Consider the following 14,286-nt stretch of genomic DNA (forward strand, 5'->3'; position numbering starts at 1 on the left):
TATTTACTATTCTTTCTACACATTGGGATGGTTTGTTCCTGCAACCTCAATAAGGATTCTTTAAAATACAGCCAGCTCTCCTGGACTCCTTTCCCCCTTATGCTTTTCTCCCAGGGGATCCTGACTGTCATTTCCCTGAGGGAGTCAAACTCTGCTTTTCTGAAATCCAGGGTCTGTATTCTGCTGCTCTCCTTTCTTCCTTGTGTCAGGATCCTTAACTCAAGCATCTCATCGTCACTGCCTCCCAGGTTCCCATCCACTTTTGCTTGACCTACTAATTATTCTTTGTTTTTGAGCAGCAGGTCAAGAAGAGCTCTGCCCCTAGTTGCTACCTCCAGCATTTGCACCAGGAAATTGTCCCACTACATTTTCCCAAAACTTCCTGGATTGTCTGTGCACTCATGTATTGCTCTCCCAGCAGATATCAGGGTGATTGAAGTCCGCCATGTGAACCAGGGTGTGTGAGCTAGTAACTTTTTAGTTGCCTGAAGAAAGCCTCATCCACCTCATCCCCTGGTGTGGTGGTCTATAGCAGACTCCCACGAGGACATCACCCTTGTTGTTCACACTTCTAAACTTAATCCAGAGAGTCTCAGGTTTTTCTGAAGTTTCATACTGGAGCTCTGAGCAGTCATACTGCTCTCTTACATACAATTCAACTCCCCCAGCTTTTCTGTCTTTCCTGAACAGTTTATATCCATCTGTGACAGTACTCCAGTTATGTGAATTATCCCAAGTCTTTGTTATTCCAATCACACCATAATTCCTTGACTGTGCCAGGACTTCCAGTTCTCCCTGCTTGTTTCCCTGGCTTCTTGCATTGTGTATAGGCATTTAAGATAATTCGCTGATTGTCCTGCTTTGTCACTATGAAGCAGGAATCTTCCCCTTTTCACACTCTTCTGCTCATGCTTCCTCCTGGTATCCCACTTCCCCACTTACCTCAGGGCTTTGGTCTCCTTCCCCTCGGTGAACCTAGTTTTAAGCCCTCCTCACTAGGTTAGCCAGCCTGCTTGGGAAGATGCTCTTCCCTCTCTTCATTAGGTGGAACCTGTCTCTGCCTACCAATCCTTCTTCTTGGAACATTTTATCCACACTAGGCCTATAACATATTACATGGATATATACCCCAACATCCATGGGAGCTGGGGTACCCATTGTTCTATAGATGTGCAGCTTTGTAGCAAGTCTGATCCCACAACATCCCCACAAAGACCATGGAAAGAAACATGGCAGCAGCTGCTTCTGTACAGGTGCCCACTTCTTTTGAGCCGCCTCCAGCCCTGTGGTCTCACTCTGATAGTATAAACAGTTCACCAAGTTCGATACAGAGGCTGGGATTTCTCCTTTCCAGGCTAGGACCCAGCCAGTTGTGGGGGGAGCGCGACCAAATGGTGATGATATTTCTCCCTTTTTCAGTTTCTACAATCTGAGGGAAAACTTCATTTTTCCAAGCAAAAGCCCCCAGCACCTTTAGTGTAAAAGTACAGGCACAAGATGGAGTCCAGTGTCACATGAGCTGGCCACATGCCCCTACATGATTCTATGAGTCATAGCAGGGGCTATAATTCTTATTCTGGTGAGAGCATCCCCAGGAAAGTCCATCAGCTGAGGATAAATTTCTTCCATGGCCCATTGTGCTCACTGATGAGCCATGAACTTGAATAGTCCATTCACAGTTTGCCGGCTAGACTGGATGTAAACTACCTTGTTGTAGTTGTCACAGAAGCAAACACATTTGAAATAGAGGTACATAGCCAACATTCATAACTTCAGATACAAAAATGACACATGCATACAAGTAGGATAATCATATTCAGCAAACCAGGATTTTTCTACAGACACCTCACATGATATATTTTGTAGAAGTTTTGTTGCAATTATATAACGGGTGAATATGGGAGTGCCAGGGTGTTGCTTTGGGGTACAGTGTGCTACAGCAATATAGCTCTCAAATTGGAACTTTCTAAGATCTAATTTTGTGTTTTAATATAAGTGATACATCCATGTCTTGAAAAGACAACATTCTGGTCTGTATCACAGGAGGAAAGCAGAGAAAAGGCAAATGAAAGAGTGTTTTCCCCACTATATATCACAGCAAATGTCACATGCACTTTCTGTTTGTCGGCCCTCAGCCTCACACACATCACTGGATCAACAGACCATTTGCCAGAGTATCTAGGGAGCCATTCATCCCATCAGTCATCATCAACACCTTCATGGCAAATCCCAAAGCAATGCAGCCTCCTTGCAAACCGAGCGCTGCCTGGATTGATCTCTGGGAAGGTGATTAAGGGGGTCTGGCTGTATATTTGCGCAGTGGCAGTCTTGTCAAGCCACCAAAACTTTTCTTGCCACACGTGATCACTGGCCACATAGTGGACTTCCTTGGTGTGCCCAATTCAGAATTTGCTGGTCTTTCACTCTAATAACGTGTCCCCAGAAAGAAAGCTGCCAAAACCTACACACTGCTGATGGGGGCGGTTGCTGGCTTCAGCTTCGAATCTCCTCCATCCTGATCTTGTGCTGCCCCGTCATATGGAGCAGCTACTAGAGACCATGAATATTGAAAATATCAGCCTGGAGTTCCTCAGCCTTCCTCAGTCCCCCACCCATTCTCTCTCATCCACTGGAGCTAGGGTGTCCATTGTTCCATAGATCTACTGCTTTTTAGCAAGCCTGCTGCCATGACATCCCCCAAAAGGCTGTGGAATGGAACAGAGCAGCAGCTGCTTCTCTAGGACTGCCCACATGTTTCAAGCAGCCTCCAGCCCTGTCTATGCAGCTGCCACCTGCCCAGCGATCCCTCCAGACAGGTTAATACAGAGCTGGTGGCAGTTTACACTCAGCAGGTTGCTTGATGGTAATGGCCAGGGTAGTTTTACCTGGCTTAATAACCAGAGTAATGCACCCAGCTTCGTGCTCAGCCAGATACGCTCTCAGATGCAGCAATTCACAGTGTTACACCTGCAATTGCCACTGAAGTTTAGGGAATAACGGCGCCTTCAGCGTTTGTAACCGGCACCTAAAGTGGGATGCACATTAGAAGTAGCAGAGAGAGGGGGAGGTGTGTGTGGGAGAAGTTACAAAGGAAAGGGAGAGATGGACAAAAATGCAGACAGAGAATATTGAGATGAAATCCATTAGAACAGGGATTTCCTGCCTCTTCCCTTCTGGGGAGGACTTTCCAATGGAGAGAAAAACACCCTCCCTGACCCCACGCCGTCACTGTCTGGTTCAGGAAACATTTCCCTCAGGGAGCCTGGCTGGATCTGTCCAGGAATGAGAACACTCAGGGAAACACTGAGGGCAGGGGAGGTGAAGAGGACATCTTGTGGAACCCTCCCTGCCTAACCCCAGTCCCCTTCCACTCACAGTCACAGTCCCCTAGCATCGGTGTAGCTGCCCTGCTCCAGGTCCAGCTGCTGGACAGCCAATGGGTGACTTTGTTTGCATTCCACATGCTGGGTCCCTGTGTGTTTAAGATTTTAAGATTTCCCAAGTCCGAGCCATGCTGAAGACCTGCCTCTGGCTCTGGGTTTCCAGGCCCACTCTCAGGGTGCAGCTTTCCTTCTAGTCGCTCCCTCTGGGAGGCTAGATCTGTGCGCCAGACACCAAAGCCCTGAGACTAGTTTTGGCCTATCTCCCATAAACTCTACAGTTGCTTCAGCACATCCTTCCCTGAGCTCCCCCTTGGGTGCACTCTGTTTCCAGTTTCTGTCTTTTGGGACTGTAAGGGGTCGGACTCACCCCTGCGGCGCCTCCTGCTGGTCATCTGGGGAATCAGCTCAATCCAGCCTGGAGCACCCTCTGCAGGCCAGTGATCCACCTTGTCCTTCGCACTGGCCCCCGTGTCCCTCCCAGGACCCTGGTGCCCCTTGCTGTGGGTGCTGCCCCCACCCACTAACCCCACCTCACCTCAGTACCAGACCACTGCCAGTCACTATCAAGCCCCCGCTCCCTGGGGCAGATTGCAGTATCAGCCACTCATCATAGCCAAGGTTGAGTTTGGACCTGCTGCCTTGGCCTATCCCTGGGCTTCCCTCTGCAACCCCCAGTACCCCTTGGCCTAATACTAGGCCACAGCCTGGGGCTTTCCAGGCTGGAGCTCCCCAGCTCCTCTGCCTTTCCCCAGCCCTGCTCCACTCAGCTACCCTGTCTCTGTTCCCTGCAGCCAGGCCGTTCTCTCTCTCAGTGCAGAGAGAAACTCTGTCTGAGCTCCTGGCTCCCTGCCTTTATAGGGCCAGCTGAGTCTGTTTGGGGCGTGGCCCCAGCTGCCAGGGCCGGCTCCAGGCACCAGCTTGGCAAGCAGGTGCTTGGGGCGGCCACTCCAGAGAGGGGTGGCAGGTCCAGCTATTCTGCGGCAATTCAGTGGACGGTCCCTCACTCCCGCTTGGCGCGAAGGACCTCCCGCTGAATTGCCGATTGCAATCGTGGCTTTTTTTTTTTTTTTTTTTTGGCTGCTTGGGATGGACAAAACCCTGAAGCCGGCCCTGCCAGCTGCAGCCACTTCCCTCGAATCAGCTCAGCCTTCCCTGCCCCAGCCTTCTCCCAGGGGTGTTCCAAACCCCTCAGGGCAGGAGCGGGTGTCCACCCCGCTACGGGGCACATGACCGTTAAAGCAAACAGACACAGGGCTTGCAAAAGGGGTTGATAAAACAATTTCTCTAATTTGGACAGCACAAGAGATACCAGATCTAGGTAAAGACAACGCAACACCTACATGCAATTTCCTGCCTCAGTGTTCCCACCTTCCTGGACCATTCTTTGGGATTTGGTCACAGCCCTCTTGAATGTCCAGAGTCAATCTCCTTCAAGTCATGATTTCACCTCTAGCTGGAGTCTGTCTCTCTGCTGCAGCCACAGCCCTGTAACCAAAGAGTCCCCTCTGCCGCCCTTGTGCCTCTCTCCTGGCCCAGTTTCTTCTGGCTCATCCAGTCGCTGTGTTTTTGAAGGGCTGGACCAACCCATCTTCTCTCTGTTACCTGTTCTGGGGAGGTTCCATTCCTTCCATTCCCGCCCCTCCACAGAGAAGCAGAAGAAAAATGGTTGTATGTGGAATGCAGTTACTTCTTTATTTTGTTCAGGCAATTCTCGTTATGCGCTGAGTGTCTTTAATGACCAACCTATTTGTTGACAGATGCCTCCACCATAGCCTCCTGCCCCTTAGCACAAGGAGTGTGAGCAAAGAGTACAGTAAAAGCCAAAAGACATAAGTGTACAGATAGTTCATATAATCAAATGTGAGTTACTAGTTATGACACAGGATCAGAAAGGTTTATGCAACTAGCAGGCTAATTGATCCAAAATGATATTCCATATGAGGAGAGATTAAAATGACTAGGCCTTTTCAGTTTTGAAAAGAGATGACTAAGGGGAGATATGAGAGTGTAAGTAAAGTCGTGACTGGTTTGGAAAAATTCAATAAGGAAATGATATTTATTCCTTCAAATAACACAAGAACTAGGGATCAGCCAATGAAATTAATAGGCAGCAGATTTAAAAAAAACAAAAGGAAATATTTTTTCATAGTTGACCTGTGGAACACTTTTCCAGGTGATGTTGTGAAGGCCAAAGCTATAACAGGGTTCCAATAAGAACTAGATAAGTTAATGAAAGGTAGGTCCATCAATAGATATTAACCAGGGAGCCAACACCATGTTCTGTGTGCCCCTTGCCTCTGTTTGCCGGAAGCTGAGACAGTACAATAGGGGATGGATCACTCAGAAGTTTCCAGTTCTGTTCATTCCCTTTGAAGCACCTGGTATTGGGCACCGTTGTGAGATGGGATACTGGGCTAGATAGACCATTTGTCTTACCCAGTATGGCCAATCTGATGTTATATAGACCCCAGATGTATCTGCCCCTCTGCCTTAACTTACTGTACCCCACTCTCCTCCCAGAGCTGAGAGAGAACCCAGGAGGCCTGATGGGGTCTCTCTCTCTGTGCAGAGATAGTAACAAAGTAAGAATATACATTAAATGTTTAAACCTAATCAGTGTCCTTAAGTGACTAGCCAAAAGATGTGAGAACATGTTAGTATTAGAGCTGAATAAGTGGATTATTAATTTAATTTTATTACTTGTATATAGGAATGTGATACATTATTCCTGTCAGCTAATTGCTACGTTATCTGCTAAAAACATAAGATTTCAATAGCCTAATTAGCTCTTGGAAGTGCCCATGCATCAAGGAGGGTGAGGGATGGTCATGATCCAGCGAGTGATGGGGGAGGGGAGGAGAGGATTGAGCAATAGTCGCGGGACCTTGGTAAAGAAGTGGGCAGGACCTCAGGGATCCAGTTACCAGAAATTAGAAAGGAGGCAACCCTATGAGTTAATGAGTTCTATTCAGACCATTTCCCCAGTTTGGTATGCTGAAACAGCACAGTAAGGCCAGGAAACGATTAATGTCACTTTGACTGTCCAGTAGGTGATTCAGGGAAGAGGGTCCAGCACCATGTCACTAGCCAGCTCTGCTTGGTGTGAGAGTGAGAGCACCACGAGAAAATATTAGGTGCCTTTATGAGTAAGGAGCCAGAGCAGCCTGTCCCGGATCTGTTTAGTCCTCACTCCGTAGATGATGGGGTTTAGCATGGGGGGCACCAGGAGATACATGTTAGCAATGAGAATGTGTAAATGCAGGGGCATATTGTGGCCAAAACGGTGCATGAGGGAGGAGAAGAGAGTTGGGATGTAAAAGGTTAAGATCACACAGAGGTGGGAGCCGCAGGTCCCAAAAGTCTTCAGCCGAGCTTCCTTTGTGGGGAGGCTGAAGATGGCCCTGAGGATCTGGGTATAGGACACAGTGATAAAAAACACATCCAAACCGATCACAAAGAATGCCACAGAGAGGCTGTAGTAACTACTGATGCGAATGTCTGCGCAGGCCAGTTTCACCACGGCTATGTGCTCGCAGTACGAGTGGGGGATGATGTTGGTTTTGCAATATGGCCACTGCCTCGCCAGTAAGGGATAGGGCAGTATGAGCATGCTGCCACGCAGCACCACGGCCAGCCCGATCTTGGCCACCACCTGGTTTGTCAAGATAGTGGAATGTCTCAGGGGATGGCAGATGGCCACATAGCGATCCAAAGCCATGGCCACAAAAATCCCAGACTCCATCGCTGAGAAGCAGTGAATGAAGTACAGCTGGGTGAGGCAGGAATTGAAATCTATTTCCCTGGAATTGAACCAGAAGATGTTCAGCATTTTATGCAGGATGGACGTAGACAGGACCAGGTCAGTGACGGCCAGCATGCAGAGGAAATAGTACATGGGCTCATGGAGACTCGGCTCCTTCTTCACAATGAACAGCATGGTGAAGTTTCCCGAGACAGCAATGGCGTACATGGTGCTGAAGGGGATGGAGATCCAGACATGAGCCACCTCCAGGCCAGGAATGCCCAGCAGGATGAAGGTGGAGGGGTTGGTGAAATCGGTTGTGTTGGAATCTGACATGGAGTATGGGAGAAGGTGTCCAACTCTGAGGCACAACAATGTCTCCTGGATGTACCATATGTTCCCACAATTTCACGTATGTGACCAAGCCTAGGGTGATGGTCTCAGTACAAATGCCTGGATGGAGAGACATTGTTAATATGAGACACTATGTGCACTACTGGGGGATATTCTCATGGGTGAAGCAAACTGGTTGATCGTCACACATTGAAAAACAACATTTTCATTATTCAGAGATAAGAATTAGGGAGAACTGACCATACTAATGCCAATTGCATATTTTATGGTGCTCTGTGCTTCAATAATTACTACATGTCATGGTGTGGGAAACCATAATAGACACCAGCAGGAAACATGAGTGTGGATACTGGTTATCCATCACTCTTTCTTAGACCTTTTCTACACTGCCAATTTTTTTCACCAAAAGGCAGCTTTTGGTGAAGAAACAGTGGAGGTGTACACTCTGCAAAGCCACTTTTGATGATGGAACTGAGCAGTTTCAGTGACACAATAAAACTATCTTGGCAAGAGTTGTAAGTTTTGTCACCGAAGTGCCAGTGTAGACATTTGCAATTGATTTTATCACAGCAATAGGTCTTCAGAAAATGTCCCACAATGCCCATTCTGACCACTCTGGTCAGAAGTTTGAACTCCGCTTCCGTGCATCCAGATAGACACCTTCCACCCTTCTCCCTTTAAAGGCCCAGGAATTTTGAAATTCCCCTTCCTGTTTGCTTGGTGTGGAGTTACCCTGTTATAGTCTTGGCCTTCACAACATCCTCTGGCAAGGAGTTCGACAGGTTGACTGTGCATTGTATGAAGAAATACTTACTTTTATTTGTTTTAAACCTGCTGCTTATTAATTTAATTTGGTGACCCCTAGTTAGGGTGACCAGACAGCAAATGTGAAAAATCAGGACAGGGGTGGGAGATAATAGGAGCCTATATAAGAAAAAAACTCAAAAATCAGGACTATCCCTATAAAATCGGGACCTCTGGTCACCCTACCCCTAGTTCTTGTGTTATGAGAAGGAGTAAACAACACTTCCTTATCTACTTTCTCTACACCAGTGATGATTTTATGGACCTCAATCATATCTCCCCTTAACTGTCACTTTTCCAAGCTGAAAAGTCCCAGTCTTATTAATCTGTCCTCATAAGGAAGCCATTCCATACCCCTAATAATTTTTGTTGCCCTTTTCTGAATCATTTCCAATTCCAATATAACTTTTTTGAGATTGGGTGACCACATCTTCACACCGTGTTCAGGATGTGGGCGTACCATGGATTTATATAGAGCAATATAGTATTGTCTGTCCTATTATCTATCCCTTTCTTTATTATTCCAAGCATTCTGATTACTTTTTTGACTGCTACTGCACATTGAGTGGATGTTTTCCGAGAACTATCCACAATGACGCTGAGCTCTCCTTTTTGAGTGGTAACAGCTAATTTAGACCCCATAATTGTATATGTAGAGTTGGGATTATGCTTTCCACTGTGTATTACAGCATTTATCAACATTAAATTTCATCTTCCATTTTGTTGCCAAGTCACCCAGTTTTGAGAGATCATTTAGTAGCTTTTCAAAGTGTGCCTGGGTCTTAACTATCTTTAGTAATTTTGTAATTTAGTAATTTAATAATTTTGTATCATTTGAAAATTTTGCCACCTCACTGTTTACCCATTTTTACAGATCATTTATGAATATGTTGAATAGGACTGGTTCCAGAATAGATCCCGGGGGGACACCACTATTTTCCTCTCTCCATTCTGAAAACTGACCATTTATACATACCCTTTGTTTCCCATCCTTTAACAGTTACCAATCCATGACAGCACCTTCCCTTTTATCCCATGGCAGCTTACTTTGCTTAAAAGCCTTTGGTGAGGGACCTTGTCAAAGGCTTACTGAAAATCTAAGTACACTATATCCACTGATTGGAGAGGCATAATTTCCCTTTACTGAAACCATATTGACTCTTCCTCAAAAAATTATGTTCATCTATATGTCTGACAATATTGTAGTTTATTATAGTTTCAACCAGTTTGCCCACTACTGAAGTCAGGCTTACATGCCTGTAATTGCCAGGATCACCTCTGGAGCCATTTTTAAACATTGGTGTCAAATTAGCTATCCTCCAGTTATCTGGTACAGAAGCTGATTTATATTATCGGTTACAGACGACAGTTAATAGTTCTGCAAGTTCACATTTGAGTTCCTTCAGAACTCTTGGGTGAACGCCATCTGGTCCTGGTGACTTATTGCTGTTTAATTTATCAATTTGTTCTAAAACCTCCTCTAATGATACCTCAATCTGGGACAGTTCCTCAGATCTGGCACGTAAAAGGAATGGATCAGGTTTGGGAATCTCCCTCACATCCTCAGCCATGAAGACCGATACAAAGAATTCATTTAGTTTCTCCACAATGTCCTTCTTGTCCTTGAGTGCTCCTTTAGCACCTCAATTGTCCAGTGCCCCACTGGTTGTTTAGCAGGCTTCCTGATATTACTTTTTGAGTGCTTGGCTAACTGTTCCTCAAATTCTTTTTTGGCCTTCTTAATTGTATTTTTAAACATCATTTGCCAGTGTTTATGCTCCTTTCTATTTTCCTCAATAGGATTTAACTTCCTCATTTTAAAGGATGCCTTTTTGCCTCTCACTGCTTCTTTCTCGTTTTTGTTCAGCCGCGGTGGCTCCTTTTTGCTTCTCTTACTGTTTTTTTTTTTTTTAATTTGAGGTATACATTCAAGTTGAGCCTCTATTATGGTGTCTTTAAAAAGTTTCCATGCCGAGATTTCACTTTTGGCACTGTAACCTTTAATTTCTGTTTACCTAACCTCCTCATTTTTGTGTAGTTCCCCTTTCTGAAATTAAATGCTACAGTGTTGGGCTGCTGTGGTGTTTTTCCTGCCACAGGGATATTTAATTCAATTATATTATGGTCACTATCACCAAGCGGTCTAGCTATATTCACCTCTTGGACCAGATCCTGTGCTCCACTTAGGACTAAATAAAGAATTGGTCTCCTCTGGTGGATTCCAGGACCAGCTGATCCAAGAAGCAGTTATTTAATGTGTCAACTGCATCTTGTCCTGAGCTGACATGTACCCAGTCAATATGGGGATAATTAAAATCCTCCATTATTATTGAGCTTTTTATTTCAATAGCCTTTCAAATCTCCCTGAGCATTTCACATTCACTATCGCCATCCTGATCAGGAGGTCTGTAATATATCCCTACCACTATATTGCTATTATTAGAGCATGGAATTTCTATCCATAGAGATTCTATGGTACAGTTTGATTCATTCATGATTTTTACTTCATTTATTCTAGACTTTCTTTCACATATGTCACTTCCCCACTTACATGACCTGTTCTATCCTTTTGATATATTTTGCACCATGGTATTACCAGATTCTATTGATTGTCCTCATTCCACCAAGTCTCGGTGATGCCTATTATATCAATATCCTCATTTAATATGAAGTACTCTAGTTCACCCATTTTATTATTTAGACTTCTAGCATTGGTGTATAAGGGAACACTCTATTACATTGAAAGTCTGAACATATAACATTGATCAAATAACATTGTTTACCTAATATATATTTGGCCTGTGGAACTCCTTGCTACAAACATGAACAAAGAGCTTAAGTGAATAGGACTCACAAATAGATTGCCATTGTGGGTGGTGCTGGTGGCAGCAACTTTAGTTAAGGCTGTCTGACACCTTCAATTATGAGACCTCAGTCTCAGTTGCTCATACGTTTGCCAAACATTAAGCATTTGGACTGAAATTTCCCATGCTGGGTGTCTGCTTCAGGCTGATTTTTTTTTTTTTTTTAAGTTTCGGCGATAAAATTTCAGCTGACTTCTAGAATGAAGCTAGCAGAGAAGACGTCTTGTCCATGTTGAAAAATTCTTATCATTGTACCAGTGAGGTACCCTAGAACCCGTCCTTGCGAACAGATAAAAGTCAGCTAACAGCTCCCCTCCCCCATTAACAGCCAGAGCCCTGACATGCAAGAGGAGGTGATAACAGTATTTGTGCATTAACACACAGCTGGCTCCTGAGGTCTTTACTCTGTTCTTACCCCAAGGGCAGTTTTGCCTCAGTGGGATTTTACTAAACTATATGCCACGGTCTCAGAATTTGACCTTATGTTATACATCTACTAACACCTTTCATCCTGGAAAAAGAACAGGAGCACTTGTGGCACCTTAGAGACTAACAAATTTATTAGCGCATAAGCTTTCGTGGGCTACAGCCCACTTCTTCGGATGCTGTAGCCCACAAAAGCTTATGCTCTAATACATTTGTTAGTCTCTAAGGTACCACAAGTACTCCTGTTCTTTTTGCGGATACAGACTAACACGGCTGCTACCCTGAAATCTTTCATCCTGAAGGATCCCTTCTTCACTGAAATGCAGCCACCTTGGACCAGAGGCCATCAGCCAGCTGGGGAACCAGAGCAAAAGGTGATATTTTGACCTGTGATACTGGATAAAACTCATCACACATACCAAGGTCTTTGAGATGTTTACTGGGGGTGCAGAGCAGAAAGGACCACAGACTTACACTCTATCCCACCCCACAGCCATTACATTAGGTTTGTGGAGCTGGTGAGCTCCTCAGCAAGAGATGCAGTACCTGTGAATCCTGAGATGGAAGTGTCTTCCCTGGGAATACCCCTCAGGTAGCAGTCCCACACCTTTCTCACCCCAGCATCTGCAGCATCATCAGACAACAAGAGAAGGCACGGGCATCTGCTCTGTTTTTAATATGGCTCTGTGCAATCCCAGGGGGATTCGCTCAGCCTCTAAGGGAGAAGCGGCATCTGACTGTAAACAGGCCAGAGACTGGAGATACTCTAGCCAATCTCTCTCTTTCCATGTCTGCACCTCTGTGTAAACAATAAATAAGGGACCTTCCCAAAAGGAGATGAGAACTCTTGGGCTCTGTGCTGAGTCAGAGAGGAACTGGCTGCTTGTGTATTTGTGTATATTTAACAATTGTACTTGACTGGAAAGAAAACGAGGGATAATGTCTATGTCTTCATAGGATCTGATATCCTGTAAATGCCCAGGCTGGATGGGAATATAGTAGATAGACTGTTATGGAAAAGATGACTGATGGGAGACATTAACACTTTCTGCAGCTACACGGGGCTTTTGTTAAGGGATCAGAGATACGTAATTCTCATCAATAACTGTTATCATACTGTGCAGCACCTTACATTTAAGAATCTTCAAAACTCTCAGCATATCCCCAATATACAGATAGGTAAACAGAGGCAAAGGAACATGTGACTTGGCCAAGGTCACAGAGAGAATGACAGACAAAACCGTAGAGTCCTGACTTCTCTGCCATAAGCACAGTCTCTCAGTCAGTAACTGAGTGCATGAGAAGAGGGAAATGGTCTAGAAGGACTTGTTCATTGGTGGGTGTGGCGGACTTCTCCGGGGTGCAACCGCTGAACCCTCTTGCATGCCAATCTGTGCCCCCCTCTCACATTGTGAGGCTGTGAGAACCCACAATCCTCCGTAAGTCTTGCAAAAACCCAGACAAAGGCTCACCCAGCTAGAGTTGCATGAATACTTTCACTAGCCACTCGTGAACCAGTAATAGAGAGATTCCAGCCAGTTCCCTTGCATAGGTCCCCACAGTTGTACCATCTTGCCCTGGTTCAGAGCCTGACCTGTGTGAGTTTGTTACCTAGTCCTCCCCTCCCATAATGTGAAGAGGACAATGCACCAGCCCCTGTTCCTGAGCAGACTTCCCTTACAGATCTCAAACAAACATTTCTAACAACGCACTGTTTTAGGTGAAGAAAAAATAAAACAGATGTATTAAGTAGAGAATGATGGAGTTTAAGGGATTATAAGTAATAATGTAGTGATGAAAGATCAAAGTTGGTTACCTAGGAAAACAGAACTGCAATCAAAGTTCTATACACCATGCATCAAGCCGTGTCTCACCCTCACGGTACAAACAGTCAACCAATCTTCCATACACAGGCTAGAAACCCCTTCAATCTGGTACCACATCCCCAGTTCAGTCCTTGCTCCTAAGGTGTTAAAAGGTGGTAACTTGTGGGGGTAGTGAGACCATGTGATGATGTCTCTTCCTCCTATCATAGCTTTTGCCATGTGGAGGGAACTTCATTTTTCCAAAGAAAGACCCTCAGCACAGTTATTAGAAAAGTACAGACACAAGATGAACTGGTCAAATGCCCTTGCCTCCAGCCCAGTCTATGAAGCTGCCACCCGCCCAGCAATCCCTCCAGACAGGTTAATACAGAGCTGGTGGCAGTTTGCACTCAGCAGGCTGCTTGATGGTAATGGGCAGGGAATTAGTTTTACCTGGATTAATACAAAGACTAATGCACACTGCTTTATGCTCACCCAAATCAGCTCTCAGATGCAGTGATTCACAGTGCTACACCTGCAATTCCACTGAAGTTTAGGGAATAACGGCGCCTTCAGCATTTGTAACCGGCACCTAAATTGGGATGCACATTAGAAGTGGCAGAGAGAGGGGGAGGTGTGTGGGGGGGAGGAGATACAAAGGAAAGGGAGAGATGGACCAAAATGCAGAGAGAGAGAGAGAGGGAGTTGAGATGAAATCCACTAGAACAGGGATTTCCTGCCTCTTGCATTCTGGGGAGCACTTTCCGATGGAGAGAAAAAAACCCTCCCTGGCCCCAAGCCGGCACTGTCTGATTCAGGTAGCATTTCTTTCAGGGAACCCGGCTGGATCAATTCAGGAACTGAAGCACTCAGGAAAACACTAAGGGCAGAGAACAGTGGGCCACATT

At 45.5% G+C, this 14,286-nt stretch overlaps 1 protein-coding gene across 1 annotated transcript; it reads right to left on the minus strand.

Moving 5' to 3' along the window:
• Positions 1-6,513: 6,513 nt before the first annotated feature.
• On the minus strand, positions 6,514-7,506 carry LOC128833614 (olfactory receptor 52M1-like). Its single transcript, XM_054021596.1, has one exon. It carries the CDS (start codon positions 7,459-7,461, stop codon positions 6,514-6,516), a length of 948 nt encoding a protein of 315 aa, XP_053877571.1. The 5' UTR covers positions 7,462-7,506.
• Between the last annotated feature and the right edge of the window lie 6,780 nt (positions 7,507-14,286).

Source organism: Malaclemys terrapin, chromosome 1, assembly GCF_027887155.1.
Source record: "Malaclemys terrapin pileata isolate rMalTer1 chromosome 1, rMalTer1.hap1, whole genome shotgun sequence".
Classification (NCBI taxonomy): Eukaryota; Metazoa; Chordata; order Testudines; family Emydidae; genus Malaclemys; species Malaclemys terrapin.

Coding starts and splice junctions, on each gene's coding strand:
- LOC128833614 (XM_054021596.1), bottom strand. CDS start 7,461: ATGTCAGATTCCAACACAACCGATTTCACCAACCCCTCCACCTTCATC.